This window comes from Physeter macrocephalus, chromosome 21 (assembly GCF_002837175.3).
Source record: "Physeter macrocephalus isolate SW-GA chromosome 21, ASM283717v5, whole genome shotgun sequence".
In the NCBI taxonomy this organism is placed as follows: Eukaryota; Metazoa; Chordata; class Mammalia; order Artiodactyla; family Physeteridae; genus Physeter; species Physeter macrocephalus.
The window spans coordinates 30,642,444-30,661,577 of record NC_041234.1 but is presented as its reverse complement, the minus strand read 5'-3'; the positions used below and the strand labels follow the sequence as shown (position 1 = coordinate 30,661,577).

The window sequence follows — 19,134 nt, the reverse complement described above, 5'->3', positions numbered from 1 at the left end:
CCTAGCCTTTTCATCCTCTCTCTTCCAGTCCACTGCTGCCACACTTACCTCCTAAAATTATGTTTTTATCATGTTGCGCCTCAAAAACTACAGTGACTCCATTGGCTTCCCAACCATTTGCTCACATACAGCTACCCTGTCCTCTAGTCAAGCACAGATGCCAGCCTCATTCTCATCTCAAGCCTTTGGCCATTTTGTTTCCTGGTCCTCGAATACCTTCTTTCCTCCATGAAGCCTTCTCTAGCTTACAATCTCCCTTCCATTTTCTAAATGCCAATTTCACTTTTATTCTAACAGTTTAACACTTAGCTGTTGTATAATTACGTTATGTGGAAGTTTCCTCCCCAACTAGATCATAAATTCTTGAGAGCAGTGACAGGGTAACAAATGCTTTTTGTATCCTTAATCCTCTACCCTCATAGTGCAAGGCATAGATTTATTGAGTATTGGCTATATAAATATGTTGACTGGCTATTAACAATTCCTCCCCAACTAGAATCCTCCTCAATAAGCATTTATTGAATACCTTCTCTGGAACAACACTAGAGTTGTTAAGACCACAAAAATGAGAAGGATATGGTGTAGTCACAGGACTCAAGTGGAAGAGATTATGCAATCAGCATAGATGTCTGAACAAAGGGGGTGTTGAGGGAAAGCCTGTTTGAGCTGGCCCTAGATGGATTGAAGGGGATTTCACCAGACTAAAAAGAGGATGGGGTCTGGATGGGATTTCAGATAGAATATATGGCCTGAGCAAAGGTATGGAGGTGTAAAAGTACATGGCCTATGTGGAGTATAACAAATCTATGGCAGGAGATAAGTCTGTCTGGGTAGATGGGATCTAGATTTGATAGGGCTCTGAATACCATACAAAGAAATGTAAACTTGACCCCAAAGGCAATGGGGGACCAGCTTATGATTTTAGGCAAGAAGGTGACAAAAGGCACTGAAAGTATCAGCTATGTAATGCAGATATCAACCAAACATTTTTCCCTGTTTGCCCTCCCCCCATAACCCTTCATTGTATGACAAGCCCTATAGTAATCCACTAGTTGGGATAATAAATCAAATCCTGTTACTTTGTTCCTGGTCTACCCTAAATTCTGGCTGACCTCAGGCTTGTGACCATCTAGAGGTTTGATTTATTCCAGATGTGCCATTCTCTGGACTGACATGTCATAGGGAAGCCCCAGAGTGGTATGGAAAGAGCAATAGGCTTGGAGTTCAACTAAATGCAGGATCAAATCTCAACTTTGAGGAACTTTAAATTATTTCCTCATTATTCTGCTGCTTTAACTTTTTGTCTGGAACTTTTTTTTTTTTTTTTTTGCGGTGCGCGGGCCTCTCACTGTTGTGGCCTCTCCCGTTGCGGAGCACAGGCTCCAGACGCGCAGGCTCAGCGGCCATGGCTCACGGGCCTAGCCGCTCCGCGGCATGTGGGATCCTCCCAGACCGGGGCACGAACCCGTGTCCCCTGCATTGGCAGGCGGACCCTCAACCACTGCGCCACCAGGGAGGCCCTGGAACTTTTTTATATCTGCAAAATAAAACCAAAGACTACCAGAATGGATTATCCACGGGCAAAATATCACTTTGAGTTTTACTGATTATGTTTTTTTTCTTTGTTGAACTCCAGTTTGTTGCATCTGTTTTGCTTGATCTGCTTGCTGCTTCTAATTTTCTTTTGTTGACCCTTTATTTCTATGTATTTATTAAGGAAGCACTTTATAACCCAAACACTGAACCAGATAGCTGTTCCACGAAATGTTTGAAATGAGGCAGCTCAATTTAGCTGGATTGTTCTGTGTCAGTGGGTTACAGGAAGGAGTTTGTAAGGTCCTAATGGGGAAACGGAAGAGTTTTCCAGCTTCTCCTTTGTTCAGTCTTCATCTTGTAGCGTCATTATTTTATTTTAATGAATTCCCAGAACAATAGGTACACCTTCTGAAAATATGACTACAGGACATATTCCAAAGCCAAATATAAATTATTTTTGGACTCCCCATATTTTTTCTTCCTATGATTTGTGTGGCTAATGTAGAGTTGCTGGAACTGTGTATTTTAAATCATTTCCTGAATGAAGCACATAACCAGTGCAGAGAGAGGGAAAGCGTTCTGCATCATTTTGCAAATTTTCTTGCCTACTTTCAGTGCTAGTCACTGGAATTCACGGGCCTTGGATGAATTTAAATAGAAAAAAAATCTCTCAAGTTCTTCTCATCAGCTAAAATGGTGCTCGTTTTCCATTAAGATTTCTAGAAACCTGGAATACCTACTTTTTTTTTTTTTTTTTTTTTTTTGGAATACCTACTTTTGAGATTGCTTTTATAGGTTCGTTGAACGTAGTAAATCCCAGAATTAGACAAATATTAAGTGCAACTATTGACTCTGATGCCACATACATTTAAAAGGGAAAGTTGATGTGAGGGGTGAGGGCAGGAAACATGCCTTGTTTGGATTTTGTTATTTGTGTTTAGGCTAATGTTATTTCTGCTTGTTTTTCATTTTCATCCTGTTGAGTTTGAAGCAGCAACAGAAGTGTCAAATGGAATTCTTGGGAATTAAGGACTGGAGCTTGAGATAGAGATGAGGGCTAGAGATAGTAGGTTTCATTAAAGGATAAGATAAAGTAACTCAGAGTAAGGCAGGTAAGGATCTGTTATCTCAGTCAGATCAAGAGCAAAGTAGAGAGACTAATTTTTTTCTTAAATAAAGATTAAAGACACTTCTTCCTGGATGCCAGGAGGGAAGACTGAGAGATTCAGAATTTCCTATGTATCATTGGTAATAGGAAAAACCTGCTAAGGATCCTGCGGTAGTCAGGTTAGACTTGGAAGCGGCGGCAGAGGCCGCTTTTGTCACCTTCTTGCTTAGAATCATAATTCAGAAGAATTCGTGTAAGTGCATTTTTGCAGGTGTGCTCAGAGAAGGGGCGTGAAGGAAGCAGGATAGAGCAGGAGGAAGAGTCTAGCGGGGATGAAGGATTGGCTGGCAGCGAGGGAGCTGGGCTGAAGATGCAAAGCATGGATTCTTAGTATCCTAGGTAACATTTGATCCACATAGGAAGGTTAGAGGTTTTGTAGCTGAGGGAATGGTTTTATGATAGATAATTTTCTAAATTATTAGTACCTCTGGGTAAATGACCCTACCTTCTCCACCTGACCATACGTCACCATGGAAGCATGGTAATGTTCCTGGAGAACCTGTTGTTTAGATTCATGTCTGCACAGAGTTCAAGCTATTGGTGTATACTAAAGAAGGTTGTTGAGAATGTGTTTCTTTTATTTATATTCATCCTTATCCATAAGTGAATGGCAGATTTCCCTTAGAATATCTGTTCTCTTGATTTCAGTCATCACCTTGATGTTGATAACTCCCAAGTCTTTGCCTCTCAATCTTCATCTCATCTGGCCTACCCAGCATCATTTCTGTATCTGTCCCACTATCCCACAATGCTTCATACATAATAGGTGGTTCATAAATGTCACTCATGCTGACCTCCTCCATCAGGCTGACCTCTTTATCATACGTGAGATGTTGTGAAATTGAACACATGATTTGGAGCTTACCATCTTTTAAAAACACTAACTGGGCAAGTTACTTAGTCTCTCTGAGCTTTGGTTTCCTCATCTGCACTAGGAGTGCTAATGCCACAGCTTAGGAACGCTGGAAAAATTAAGTGAAAGAGTTCACTTTAAGTGCATGGCCCAGGGCCTGAAAATTAATTGAAGTCCTGCTAAATGTTGGTTCTTTCTCCTTTATGCTCAATATTTAAAATATTTAACTGCTGTGATTCCAATTTTTTAGGCCTAACATTTAATTAATTAATTTTTAATTAATTAATTAATTAACTATGTCTGCGCGGGGTCATCATTGCAGTGCATGGGCTTCTCTAGTTGTGGTGCATGGGCTCTCCAGTTGCAGTATGTGGGATCTTAGTTCCCCGACCAGGGATCAAACCCAGGCTCCCTGCTTTGGGAGCACAGAGGCTTAACCACTGGACCACCAGGGAAGTCCCCCTAAAGGTTAATTTAACGTATTTGGTCTTTACCACATTCTCGCACATAATTCTGATAACCCAGAGTAAGAAGTTTCTTAAAAGAGTATTATTTAGAGCTTCCCTGGTGGCGCAGTGGTTAAGAATCTGCCTGCCAATGCAGGGGACACGGGTTCGAGCCCTGGTCCGGGAAGATCCCACGTGCCGTGGAGCAACTAAGCCTGTGCACCACAACTACTGAGCCTGCGCTCTAGAGCCTGTGAGCCACAACTACCGAGCCCACTTGCCACAACTACTGAAGCCCGTGCTCCACAAGAGAAGCCACCACAATGAGAAGCCCGCGCACCACAACGAAGAGGCGCCCCCGCTCGCGGCAACTAGAGAAAACCTGCACACAGCAACAAAGACCCAACGCAGCCAAAAATAAAATGAATGAATGAATGAATGAATGAAATTTTAAAAAAAGGATTATTTGCCTAATCGAATAGAACTTTGCTGACTATGAAACTTGATCAAGATTTCATCAAAAACTCAGGGGGGGTGCTGCAGGGCTAGATAAAGTTGGCTGTAATGCTGTTTTTTTTTAAAAAAAAGATCAATATACTAAGAATTTTTTGAATAAAATTTTATGATCTGAAGATTCCCACTTGGGATGTGGAAAGTGTTTCATCTTTAATATTAAATTCTTGAGCAGGGAACAACATTGAACAGCACAGTATGCCTCTTTTTCCCAGTATTTCGGTGCATCTATATTGTGTTAAGAACTCTGGGAGAGCCAGAGGCATAAAATAATATTTTTCTACTTCCAGATGGCTAGCACATTTCTCAATACTGCTGTCTAGTTTTTATTTCAAATTTTTATTTACTTGTGAACTCCCATGAGTTTTGTATGCATGTCCTCATTTGATTTGCTTATTTGCAATGGTTCTCAAAAAACCAATATCAACTACATGGTAAAGGTAGCGGTATGTTATATCTGGAGGGTAACTGACTATGCTAAGTAGTTTGTATGTCTATACTCTCAAAATAAGAGCACGAAAGAGGACATACGAATAAGTGGTAAACCAAATGGTGAAAACTACCCAAATGTCCATCAACTGATAAATGGGTACATAAAATATGGTATATCCATACAATGGGTGTTATTCAGTTCTAAAAAGGAATGTAGTACTGATACATGCTACAGCATGGATGAGCCTTGAAAAAATTATGAGAAGTGAAAGAAGCCAGACACAAAAGCCCACATCTTGGGCTTCCCTGGTGGCGCAGTGGTTGAGAGTCCACCTGCCGATGCAGGGGACACAGGTTTGTGCCCCGGTCTGGGAGGATCCCGCATGCCGCGGAGCGGCTATGCCCGTGGGCCATGGCCGCTGAGCCTGCACGTCCGGAGCCTGTGCTCTGCAACGGGAGAGGCCACAACAGTGAGAGGCCCGCGTACCGCAAAAAAAAAAAAAAAAAAGCCCACATCTTATATGATTACATTTATATGAAATATCCAAAATCAGCAAATCACAGACACAGAAAGAGAATAGAGGTTATAAGGGGCTGGGGTGGGAGGGAGATGGGAAGTTATGTTTACTGGGTAGCGAGTTTCTGTTTGAGATGATGAAAAATTTCTGGAAATGGATAGTGATGATTGCACATCATTGTAAATGTGCTAAATGCTACTGAATTGCCAGTTTAAAATGGTTTAAATGGTAAATTTTATGTTATGTGTATTTACCACAATAAAAAAAGAATAAGTGGTAAGGGGCTTGGAAGTCATTGTAATAAGCCTCCTGTTTTGTTTTTTTTTTTTCCTGTACAGGAGCCATGGATAACAGAGGCTTTCAGCAGGGGAGTTTCAATAGCTTCCAGAGCAGCTCCAGTGATGAGGACTTGATGGACATACCAGGGACAGCTATGGATTTCTCCATGAGAGATGATGTTCCTCCCTTAGATGGAGAAATAGAAGGTATCATTACTGCTGATGACAATTTATCTTTTAAAAAATTATTTCCAATGTACATACAATAACATTTATTTATCTCCTGGCACACAGTCCTGTGAATTTTAACACATGCGTAGATACTTGTAATCACCACCACCGACAAGATACAGAACAGTTCAACACCCACAAAGAATTCCTTCTTATTACCCTTTGTAGTCAGACCTCCCCCACCCCCAAGCCCTGGTAACCACTGATTGGTTCTCTGTCCCATAGTTTTTCCTTTTTGAGAATGTCATATACATGGAGTCACATAGTTTCAACTTCTGAGACTGACTTCATTCACTCAGCTTAATGCCTTGGAGTTTCATTTAAGTTGTTCATTCCTTTCTCTTGCTGAGTAGTATGCCCTGGAGTGGGATCACTGGATTGTGTGATAAATGTATGCTGAACTTTGTAAGTAACTGCCAAACCATTTTCCAGAGTGGCTGTACCATTTTGCATTTTTGCCGTACGCGGGCCTCTCACTGTTGTGGCCTCTCCCGTTGGGGAGCACAGGCTCCAGGCTTTCAGCAGGGGAGTTTCAATAGCTTCCAGAGCAGCTCCAGTGATGAGGACTTGATGGACATACCAGGGACAGCTATGGATTTCTCCATGAGAGATGATGTTCCTCCCTTAGATGGAGAAATAGAAGGTATCATTACTGCTGATGACAATTTATCTTTTAAAAAATTATTTCCAATGTACATACAATAACATTTATTTATCTCCTGGCACACAGTCCTGTGAATTTTAACACATGCGTAGATACTTGTAATCACCACCACCGACAAGATACAGAACAGTTCAACACCCACAAAGAATTCCTTCTTATTACCCTTTGTAGTCAGACCTCCCCCACCCCCAAGCCCTGGTAACCACTGATTGGTTCTCTGTCCCATAGTTTTTCCTTTTTGAGAATGTCATATACATGGAGTCACATAGTTTCAACTTCTGAGACTGACTTCATTCACTCAGCTTAATGCCTTGGAGTTTCATTTAAGTTGTTCATTCCTTTCTCTTGCTGAGTAGTATGCCCTGGAGTGGGATCACTGGATTGTGTGATAAATGTATGCTGAACTTTGTAAGTAACTGCCAAACCATTTTCCAGAGTGGCTGTACCATTTTGCATTTTTGCCGTACGCGGGCCTCTCACTGTTGTGGCCTCTCCCGTTGGGGAGCACAGGCTCCAGACGCGCAGGCTCAGCGGCCATGGCGCACGGGCCCAGCCACTCCGCAGCATGTGGGATCTTCCCAGACCGGGGCACGAACCCGTGTCCCCTGCATCGGCAGGCAGACTCTCAACCACTGTGCCACCAGGGAAGCCCTCATCATGGTTTTAATTTCATTTCCCTAATGGTTTATGATGTTGAACATCATTTCATGTGCTTATTTGCCAACCTTATATCCTCTTCGATGACGTGTCTGTTCAAATCCTTTCCCCTTTTTATAGTTGTTTTCTTACTATCTGGAATATATTTATAAAATGAGAATTCCCCTTATCTATTATTTGGTTATGCAGTAACGTCATTCTCTTCATTGGCTGCATACAATTTCATGGTATAGTTGTACCATAGTTTACTTAACCAAGCTTCTATTGATGCACATTTCAGTTGCTTCCATCTCTTGCTATTACAAACAATGCCACAGTGGACAGCCATGTGCGTGCGTGTGTGTGTGTGTGTGTGTGTGTGTGTATCTTTTAAGTGTATGAGAGCATTTCTGTAGCATGAGTGTGTAAGAGTGCTTATCTCCCCTTTCACCAGCCTTGCTGGTGCTAAATATTATAATTCTTTTTTCATCTTTACAATATGATAAATAAATAAATACATCCCTATTATTGTTTTAATTTTCACTTTTTAAAATTAATGAGCTTGAGCATATTTTCATGTTTATTAACCATTTAATTTCTTTTTCTGGGGAATTCCCTGGTGGTCCAGTGGTTAGGACTTTGCACTGTCACTGCCGAGGGCTCGTGTTCAATCCCTGGTCAGGGAACTAAAATCCCACAAGCTGTGTGGTCTGGCCAAAAAAATTTCTTTTTCTGGAAGTTTCCTGTTCATATGATGTTCCTGTTTTTCTAATGGGCTGATTATCTTTTCTTATTGTTTTATAAGAGCCCTTTATATTATTATTATTAATCTTTTGTCTAATGTAGGTTGAATATGTATATTTTCTCTTTCTGGTTTGCCTTTGTTAACTTTGTTTATTTAATCTACAAATATTTTAAAATTTTTGTATAGCTAGGTATATAACCTTTTTCTTTTATGACTTCTGAGTTCCTTGTAATTAGAAAGGACTGTATCACTTTAAGATTAAATTTATATACTTTATTGTGTGGTTCTTTTTAAGTGATTGGGATTGCCATTCTCAAAGTGAAATCAGGGGACAAGAAACTACTGTCAGAATTCATTATTTAGCAAATTTGTATTAAGGGCCTATGACATTACAGATATTTTGCTAGGTTCTGGGAATTAGCAAGGCTTTAAGGCACCATCCCTGCCTTCATGAAGTTGATTCTAGCTAGCCTAACAGACACATAAGTACTTATGATAGTACCTACCTACCTCTTAAGAGTTGTTTTCAGGATTAAATGAGATAATAACATATAAAGTGCTTATGTACCCAGCATAGAGTTAATGCTCAATAAAATGTTAGCTATCATAATCATCATCATTATTATGTCTATTATAACCCTATATTACAAGGACTTAGCAGAGGACGAATTCTGTGTGTGTGTGTGTGTGTGTAGGATTGGAAAAAATTTCACAGAAAAGGTGTGTTTGAGAAGGGCCTTGAAAGGTAAGTTATTTGGTAGGAGGAAGAGCATTTGAGGCAGAAAGCAAGCTTTTACAGAGATAGCAAGAGGCATAATATACAGAGGTATAAAAAGGCAGAATATAAGCCCAAATAAGTAAATTGGGGCCTGAATGTCATGCTAAGAAGTTTGAATTAACCTTATTGTCACTGTGAGGACAAAACTCCTTCACATACTCATTCAACAAATACTTTTCGAGCACCTGGTATGAACCAGGTACTGCTGTAGGCACTGGGAATACAGTGGCAGGATTAACATAGATAAGATCCAAGCTGATCTGGAATTTAGATCTAGTTGGGTAAATAAACAGATTCCCTAGTTAATTACACATTGTGATAAGTATGAGAATGGAAATAAACTGAATGACAATAGATGATAACTGGGGAATACCACAATAGTTGGAAAGGTCAGGGAAGGCTCCTCTGAGGGGAGGTGCCCAACTTGGGATGAATATACAGGTAAGAAAACCACAGGTTCAAAAGGATAACAAGAAATTTGCCTGGTAAAGGTACCTCAGGGCAGTGACAGTAGAAGAGAGCCCCTGAATTTAAAGTTCATAAAAGAAAGGTACTCATGGTTTGGTAATTAGTGGGTTTTCCTATTTGCCTGCTAATATAAAAGGGACATGTGTGTATCATGTCCATTTATGAGTACTTACAACCATAGTGAGTCAGTCATACCAATTACTGGCTCTAGTGAAGTGGTCAGTTAGGGTATCCATAAGCTTAAACTGGCTACCTCTACTTAAGCCTTCTGGCTAAACCAGAGTGGTTTAGCTTAGTTATCATCATTGCTTCTAATGAAAAATGATTTCATATGGCATCTGTATGACCAAAGTAGTTTTTCAGTGTTCACGTTGCTCTCGGTAGGTGATTGGGGCAAGTATCCATTATTCCTATTTAATAAACTAGAAAACTGAGGCAGACGAGATTTTGACCTTGCTTATGATTGTGGAATATAGTTTTACGTGAGTAGTCAGTCCTTCACCACTTTTCACTAGCCTTTACAGGAGAATTACTACTTGTGGTTTCCAAGGTCTGACCGTATAATAATGAGGCTGTTTTCCATGAGCCACACACAAAAATCAGTCCACTTACATACAATACTCCATAGTGATATAATTTTCTTGCTTTGCTTTTTAATTGTTCTTATTTTATTTAATGTTTTCGCATGGGATTTCCTAGTGAACACAACAACAACAACAGAAAAAAAAGGTCATAAAGTCCTTGATGTTTGGTGGTGAAACTGTGCATAAAATATTACATTTTGTACGAGGCACAATGGCACGTACTAAAAAGATTAGTTAAAAGGAGCTTGAAAGGCAGTAGAAGTGGTTCTTGTTTTCCAGATGGCTGGAGGGATTGATTTATGAGTAATGTATAAATAAATTATGCATGGCATGGTTAAATGCATCTGAGGTAGTGTTATAGTAGTCTGTAAATTAGAAGAAACATAAACACAGAGATCTGAAAGAAGGGGAGGAGGAGGCAAATAGAAAAAGTGTTTGAGTAACAGGAAAAAATTCAGAGCTATTCTCATAGTGCATCTGTTCTCACTTGCCTGCCTCCGCAGCCTGGAACTCCTGGTCAGCAATTCAGCAATTCATTCATTTATGGAACACCCAGATACGAACTGTGTTATTTTGGTAATGTTTTTCGATTCTCTTTTCCCCCTCGCTTCCTTGTCTTTCTCCCTAGCATGCCTTGCTGCTACTCCCTAACTGTAGAATGAGGAGACATTCCTGGCAGAGAGAGCAGCACAGGTAAAGGCACACAGCAGCATGAGAGAGCGTCTTCTGCTCAAGAAACAGAGTCTGTGTGTCTGAGGCCTGAGAGTCCAAGGGTGGGGATGCTGAGAGTTGGAGCAGGATATAGGTTGGGAGATCTAGTTAGAAATCTAGGTGGGGTCCAGATTGTCTGTGCTTTTGGACCTCATCTTGTAACCAAGGAGTCACCAAATGATTTAAAAGCAGAGGAATGATGTGATCAAATTGGTGTTTTAGAGAATTTATGGCAGTGTGGAAGATAGATTCAGGGGAAGAGTATTCTGGAGACTGGAAGACCAGTAAAACTGTTATTTTTGAACAATCTAGGCAAAAGAGCAAAGGCCTGAATTAAGGCAGCAGGAAATGGAGAGGGGGAAAGAATAAGTTCTGGAGAAATTTCAGAGTGGGGATCAATAGGACCAATTAGACATGGAGAATAAACCAGAAGAGTCACAGATAACTTCAAAGCCCAGGTGGAGTATGCCAGCCTCAGCATAACCTCCCGATGTCCCAGGGAAAGGAAAAACTTTTAAAATGAAAAACATGACGGTGCATGAAATCCACCATGGAAGCTGTGAAACAGTTGTTTGTTCTGCCCCTCGGTAAAGAAAGATCATAGTATTCCTTCAGAGAGAAACAGAAAACATCTTGGGCTTCAGCTCATGGAGAATCCTCCCTTCATCATCTCAGTTAGGCTCTCCCAAACTGACTCATTTGTGTGGATGGTGCCAGGAGGAGAAGGAAAGGGAATTTGGGAACCGTCACCCTCATAATATTCAAACTTCCCTAAACACTTAGCCTAGGAGAACGGCAATTGTTATCACTGCTTTTTGAGCTTGAAAAAAAGAAAAAGTAGCCCTTATCAAAAGCTCTGTGGGACCATAAAGCTCACCTGTTTTAATATGCTGACCCCATAAAATGAGGCCTGTGATGATGGTCCACAGGCTTTAAAGGCTTCCTTTAGGTTCCTTAATGGGAAAATACCTGGTCAGATTTCAGAATGTATGCCCTCTAATCTCTCCCCCATTTATATATTTGTATTTTTGTCTTAAGTATATGTTTTATTCAGGTCTATTGAGTTTTTACCTAATGTCCCATCCAGGACACCACATTACATTTAGTCGTTGTATCTCCTCGGGCTCCTCTTGGCTGTGATGGTGATGGTTTCTTAGACTTTCTTTGCATTTGATGACCTACCTTGACAGTTTTGAGGATTACTGGCCAGGTATTTGTAGAATGTTGCTAAATTGGGATTTTTTTGATGTTTTTCTTATAATTGGACTGGGGTTTGGGGGAAGAAGACTAGAGGTAAAGTGTCATTCTTACCACATCATATCAAAGGTATATACCATCAATATGACTCATCACTGCTGATGTTCACCTTGATCACGTGGCTGAGGTAGTGTTTGTCAGTTTTCTCCACTGTGAAGTTACTCTTTTTTCATCCTTTCCATAATGTGTTCTTTGGTTAAGGAAGTCACTGCGTAGCTGACACTTAATTTTTATTTTTATTTTAATTTTTATTTATTTTAATTTTTATTTTATTTTATTTTTTTGGCCGCTCCGCGGCATGTGGGATCCTCCCAGACCGGGGCGCGGACCCGGTTCCCCTGCATCGGCAGGCGGACGCGCAACCACTGCGCCACCAGGGAAGCCCCCGGTAGCTGACACTTAAGAATAAGGAAGTTATTCTCTACCTCCTTGAGGGTGAAGTATCTACAGACACTATTTGGAATTGTTCTTCATCGGAGATTTCTCTGTTCTTTCTCAGTTATTTATTCAATCACTTATTTATATAAGTAGGGATCATCTGTTTAATACTTTGGGCTATAATCCATTATTACTTTATTTTATTCAAATTTTTCTAACTTTGCATTTGGAGCTCTTTCAATTGGCTCTGCCTCCCTTTGATATACCCTTGTCACTGTGCAGGTTTCTTGAGCACTTACTTACTTTCTGGCACTACAATATGCTCCAGGCCCATGTTATATATTTCCTGCCTCAGTCCTAGAATCAGCCATTTCTCCAAGGAGCCCTAGTTCCTTTCAGCGGAGATTGGTATTAGAAACCAAGATCTGGGCACGAGGTGTGCTTTTTTCTGTTGGGGCGTTGTTGCTTCTAGGCCCTCTCAGTAAGAAAATATAAATATATGTGTATACTGACCCACGTATTTACACATATCTGTAAATAGATTATCTGTATGTAACTATCTGCATCTATATTAAGCTAAACATGAGATCATACTGGTGTCTCTAACTGTAATCCCTTACCACGTGGATCATTCTTGCCTCCTCCCTTTGCTTGTCTGTAACCTTCCCCTCCAGGTAGTGAGAAACATGGCTCCCACCATCCACCATCCAATATTTAACTGTTCATTTCCAGTGTACATGCATGGTTTCAAATTGTTAACCCATACCCTCCGTGGGAAACTACTTTATCAACTACAGTAAAGTGCTTATACAAAATTCTTTTGCCTTTAGTCTTACAAACTCCACTCATTTCCAGTTACTTGGGTCAGCATCTTTTTCCTTTACCCCTTTAGTGAGGCTGTTTCACAAATTTGTAATATAATTGGATTCTTTTGCCACATTCTGCATTCCATCCTGGGATTTTTTTTTAATTGCATACATTAAGCTTCACTCTTATGTGCTGTAAAGCTCTATAGATTTTGGCAAATGTATAGTGACATGTATCCACTATTACAGTATCATGCAGAGTAGTTTGACTGCCCTAAAAAATCCCCTGTGTCTTACCTATTCAGCACCCTTTCTTCTGAGCCCCTGGCAACCATTGATCCATTTTCATCTTTATAAATTTGTCTTTTCCAGAATGTCTTTATACATGGAATCATACAGTACATAGACTTTTCAGATTGGCTTCCTTCACTTAGCAGTATGCATTTAAGGTTCTTCCATGTCTTTGTGTGGATTGATAGCTCATTCCTTTTCATCCCTAAATAATATTCCATTGTCCGGATATACCACAGTTTGTCTATTCATTCACCTACCTACTATAGGACATCTTGGTTTCTTCCAACTTTTGGCAATTATGACTAAAGCTGCTACAAACATCTGTGTGTAGGTTTTCCTGTGGGCGTAAGTTTTCAAGTCAGTTGGGTAAATATATAGATGCAATTTCTGGATTATATGGTAAGACTATGTCTGGTTTTATAAGAAATTGCCCAACTGTCTTCTAAAGTGGCTGTACCATTTTGTATTCCCACCAGCAGTGAATGAGAGTTCCTGTAATTCCACATCCTTGTGAGCAATTGGTATTGTCAGTGTTTTAGGGTTTAGCCATTCTAATAGGTGTGTAGTGCGATCTTGTTGTTAATTTGCATTACCCTAATGACAAATGATGTTGAGCATCTTTTCATTTGCTATTTGCCATCTGTATGTCTTCTTTGGTGATGTTCAGATCTTTTGATTTTAGCTCTTTCTTCTTTTCTAATATATACATTTAATATTATAAATTTCTAAGTACTGCTTTTTGCTGTATCCCACACATTTTGTTATGTTGTATTTTCATTTTCATTTACTTCAAAATGTTTTAAAATTTGTCTTCAGACTTGACACATGGGTTATTTGGAAGCATGTTGCTTAATTTCCAGGTATTTGGTCATTTTCCAGCTATTTTTCTGTTATTGGTTTCTAGTTTAATTCCCTTGTGTTAGGATTTATGTTAAACTGGCTAGGAGTTGGGCTTTGTTTAATGTTTGGTGTAATTATTGGTGCCAGGGGTTAAATTCCTGTAGTGTCCTTGTTTTTGTGTCCTCTCTTGATTTTGAGTTTCCTTAAGTACAATTCCTTGAAAGAGATTCTGTGTGTTGCAGCTGTAATCCACTGTTATTAAGATATGGGAGCCCCATTGGTACGGTTGTATGATATGGGGGAGCAGGTTATTTTATAATCTTCTGATTAAATTGCAGTGTCTGTTGGACCTGTGTCTTGTGTCTTTGACCTTCACAAAGTGTAATCCGGTGGTATAACTTTTTGTTCTCCCTGCCCCCTACTCCTGTCTCTGACCTCAGCATTCCCAGCCCATTTCCAGGAAGCTCAGACCCCTACTGACTTTGCTTTTTTCCCTTAGGTGAGACTAGAAGGGTCGGGTTGGGGCTGGAGAGGGAAGAATGCCCTTCCCCCAACTGGGATAAGGCTCAGGCAAAGTATTTTCCCCTGGAGCCTAGGCCTTTGTTACAGAGACAGGTCTGGCCTATTTCACAATGATAGCTCTTCACTTCTCTTCCTCAGAGCTAAGAGGACATGTTTCTTAGCTCTTCATTTTGAGAACTTGGTAGGGTTCCTGGAGATAAAACCCACCGAAGTATAGGCTCAGGAGTTCCTTACTCTCACACAAGTCCACACACAGCCTTCAGCAGTTCGTCAAAGTTGCCGTTTAAGTAGCCCTACCAGTTATGGTTTTAGCGGTTTCTACTCCAGGTAAGCAGATCTCTCTGTGTCTTTTTGGATAAGCCTGTCTCTTCTGATTTGGGGGTCAGAGTTTCCCTTGCAGCAGTTCTCCGGTGGGTCCAAGAAAAGTTACTGATTTTTCAGTTTGTCTAGCTTTTTCTTGCTGTACGAATGCGAGCAACAACTTTTTTGTTTTTTTAATTGAAGTATAGTTAATTTATAATGTTGTATTAGTTTCAAGTGTACAGCAAGACAATTTCTGAGCTTTTTACTTGCCAGAACTGAATCTGGAAGCTCCGCGTTTATTTTCTAATTAGTGAGACCACTTTGGTCCCCTCTCAAAGGGAGAAAAAAATTAGAGGACGTTTGGCCTCTAATAAATCCTGAGTGGATTATTATGAACCTCACCTTGTTCCAATTTATGGCATTATGTGGTAGAGGAGAGGGTTGCTGTGATGTTTCAGGAGTGTGTGCTGGGTGTTTCCATGGTCTGTGGCTAGCAGGTACTCCAGAGGTACCGTGGCCATGTTGGTATAGCTCTAGTTAGGCACAGACCGGAAGTGTTGGGTCCCAGGTTGTGCTCTACTTCACTGCTCAGCTGAATCTTACTTTTCTAAGGATTGGTAGTACCATTTATTGATCTTGCCAGAAGGGTATTCTGTGATAACTATGCAATCAAAATACCATTTGGAATTCCTCAAAGCTAATGTCTTCTCAGAAGTCATTCAATACAATGTACGAATGACCCACAAATAATCATTGCTAAAATTATAGAGTATGAGAGTTGGAAAGGACTGTAAAAATCATACATGCTGATATGCCCTCATTTTTACAGATGGGGAACCTGAAACCCACAGAGATTAAGACAGTTGCCCAGGCTGACACAGTTAGTGAGGTATGGAGCTAGGGTTGGAATCTGTATCTTCTCACTGCTGGACAATGGGTCTGATCACAATTCCTTCCTTCCTTCCTTCCTTCCTTCCTTCCTTCCTTTCTTCTCCTCCCCCATCCCCTCCCTTCCCCTCCCCCTCCCCTCCCCCACTCCCCTCCCCTCCCCGCGTTGGGTCTTCGTTGCTGTGCCTGGGCTTTCTCTAGTTGCGGCAAGTGGGGGCTACTCTTCGTTGCGGTGTGCGGGCTTCTCATTGCGGTGGCTTCTCTTGTTGTGGAGCACGGGCTCTAGGTGCGTGGGCTTAAGCAGTTGCGGCATGCGGGCTCAGTAGTTGTGGCTTACGGGCTCTAGAGCACAGGCTCAGTAGTTGTGGCGCACGGGCTTAGTTGCTCCACGGCATGTGGGATCTTCCCAGACCAGGGATGGAACCTGTGTCCCCTGCATTGGCAGGAGGATTCTTAACCACTGCACCACCAGGGAAGTCCTCCCATTGACTTTCATGTAAAAATTTAGTAAGTCATCTTCCTCTTGGTGCTTTCCTCCTAGTGTTCTTCAGAAACTGTCACCTGCTTTGTTTCTAAATACCCCAGTGGTCTGCCTCTCAGAATGGAAGGCTTCCCTTTGCAATGTCTTGTCTCTACTCTTCTAGCTGCATTATCATTATTTTTCTTTTTAGAAACACTTATATAACACATAAATACACCTCACTGTTCAAACAATACACATGTATATAAAATGTGAAAGTCCCCTCACTACTTCCAACTCCAGAGATAACCCTTCAAAATAACTCAGTTATGACCCTTCAAAATAACTCAGTTATGACCCTTTCAATTCTTTTTCTATCCGGTTAACACAGAGACACACACTTTAATTTTTTTTTTAAGTCTACTTATTATTTTGTAACTTGCTTTTATCACATAGTAAGTTTGGGAGATTTTTCTATTTCAGTACACATCAGTCTACTTCTTTCCTTATGCTAGTCCCCATTACTGGACTCTTTCATTGTTTCCAGTGCTGCAGTGAATAGCATACATACATTGGTGTGCACAGGTACAAGTGTTTCCTTAAGAGCAATTCTTAGATTATATATATATGTGTGTGTGTGTGTGTGTGTGTGTGTGTTTAACTGTTTTTGTTTTTTTTTTTTTGTTTGTCCACGACATTACACTATTCCCATGAATCCAAGAAGAATTTCCTACTTGGTATTTCCTCTCTTGAAGTTTTTTCCCCTGCTAAAGAATGGTTGCTAATCTTTTGTCCCCAGCTTCCTTTTGGAGATTAATAGAGAGAAACCAATGCAGACTCAGTATAGAAGAACTGGAGAAATGCTGCTTCTAAAATAATAAGCACAATTAGTCACACAGGATCGTGCTAGCCAAAGGCTTTCTCAATACTCTGGTATGGAATGTGCATTTTAGAGCAGGGTTTCCCTACCCATTACATTTACCAGTCTTCTTGTCAGTCCCTTCTATGTATAAATTTGAGAAGGAAGGAATGAAGAGCAAGTAATGGAGCAGAGGGCTATTTTCTTTATGTGGACAACCCTCTCAGCAACATTGTCAAACCTGTCCCCTTTACTTCTATTTCTACATTGATTTTGTACAGTGGGGGTCTGCAGATACCAAGCCATACTCCTCAAGCTATTTTTCCTAACACTGGTAACTCTGGCAGTTAGCACCCTGGCTCCACTGGTAATGAAAGTGATTTGGGTGGGGAACTTCCACATTAGAGCAGATGCTGGGAATAGAAGGCATAAAAGGCACACTGTCAAGCAAATGTCTACAACCCAGTGGGGGCAGAGCTGTATCCAATGGGAACCAAGGAGTCTGAAGGTGGTATAAGAATCTAGATTCACGCATATCTCGAAAGCCTTTTCCCTATCCCTTTCTCCCATGCCCCACCTTCCTATATACTTCTCATGGCACTCACACTTCATTTTAATAGTACATATCATAGATTCATTATTGTTTTTGCAGTCCGGTTCCCCACCTCTCTCACCACCTCTCTGATTGTCTAGCTCAGCAGAGCTGGGATAGAGAGTTTCCTCTTTGTTGTCCTTCCTGCCTCTTAGACAGCTTCACATTTTAATGTGCTATGAGCAGGAACCAAGCAGTCAGTCCTTAAATGAAATGGGTGCATGGTGACAGTCAAAACAACACAGGCACTGACCTGTCAGATTGGATGTCAGATATAACTGCGGGTAGTGTTCTGGAGCCTCCTGCTGTTCCAGCTGCTGCATCATGGGAAAGTTCAGGAGCCTCCGGGGGATGGTTGTGGGGGAGGAGAGTCCTTGGGAAAGAGTAGTTATTTATCTACAGCCACAGGTATTTCACTATTTAACAACCAGTATGGCTGTACAGATGTGTATCAATGGAATAGTCGCCCTGTATTAAGTGTCCCGGGGCCAAACTAAGGTAGTATATTAAAACATAACATGGTCCTGTGACATTCTACAGGGCTTACATAGGAAGACATTTGCTTTTCTGGGCAATTCCCTGGCGGTCCAGTGGTCAGGACTCCATGCTTTCATTGCTGTGGGCCTGGGTTCAATACTGTAAGCCGCAGGGTGGTGTGGCCGAGAGAAATAAAAAGCATTTGCTTTTCAGCCACTGGGTTTCATTAAGTGGGGAAGCAAAATGGAGGCACAAGTTGATAGAAAGGTCCTAAAAATGTTGACTAATTATTGGGGCTTCAACTGTAATGTATTCTCAAACGTAGAGGTGAATGGAATGTGAAAGGGTTCATGGCTTATTGGGAGATCTGGAATGGATGAACCAATACAAGAAGGGAAAAGGGTGCAGGTATGGAAGTGAGAAGTGGCTCATAATAGACCCTTAGTACTTGCTGTTGAATGAAGGTACAGCTTAAAAGATTGTAGGATGAATATCTGCTGATGTGTGCTAGGTCGAGTGTTGACTTTTTTGTATATGTGCTTTTAGCCTTGCAAAAATACAATATATCCCTGTAAAAACTGAAATACATTCTAAAAATGGAACTATTTTCAAGTCCTGTGATGTGTACCAATAGCCCTGCTCCATTTCTTTGAGTGCTTATTTCTTTCTTTAGGCTGCTGCCAATAAGGGAGCCCTCATGCAGCTGTGGTTATCACTAAAGCAGTACTTCAGGGTGCACGAGGTTTCCTTCTATCCTCTTTCCCCTTGTGTCTTTGTTAGTGTTTAACTAATTCACTTAATCAGTTACTGTTCAGCTCCCCAGGGAAATGTCTAATAGCATATTGGTTAGGGATTGAAATAAACATTATTCTCAAATTGGAGTTTATTTTCTTGTAT

The 19,134-nt window shown here is 40.8% G+C and overlaps 2 protein-coding genes across 4 annotated transcripts in view; both read left to right on the top strand.

The window, feature by feature from the left end:
• The window catches only part of LOC112062449 (H(+)/Cl(-) exchange transporter 5-like), a 106,379-nt gene extending 99,897 nt beyond the window's left edge, over window positions 1–6,482 (top strand). For both annotated transcript variants that reach the window (XM_024116885.3, XM_024116886.3), the window contains exon 3: window positions 5,805–6,482. In XM_024116885.3, coding sequence (XP_023972653.1) covers window positions 5,805–6,013 — 209 coding nt within the window. In that variant the 3' untranslated portion in view covers window positions 6,014–6,482. The remainder of the gene's footprint in view (window positions 1–5,804) is intronic.
• An 11-nt stretch (window positions 6,483–6,493) lies between these two features.
• Window positions 6,494–19,134, top strand: part of CLCN5 (chloride voltage-gated channel 5) — a 47,770-nt gene continuing 35,129 nt past the window's right edge. For both annotated transcript variants that reach the window (XR_008616355.1, XM_024116884.3), the window contains exon 1: window positions 6,494–6,618. Coding sequence is in view for 1 of the 2 variants with exons in the window: in XM_024116884.3 (XP_023972652.3) it covers window positions 6,546–6,618 (73 nt within the window). In the remaining variant the exon portion in view is untranslated. The remainder of the gene's footprint in view (window positions 6,619–19,134) is intronic.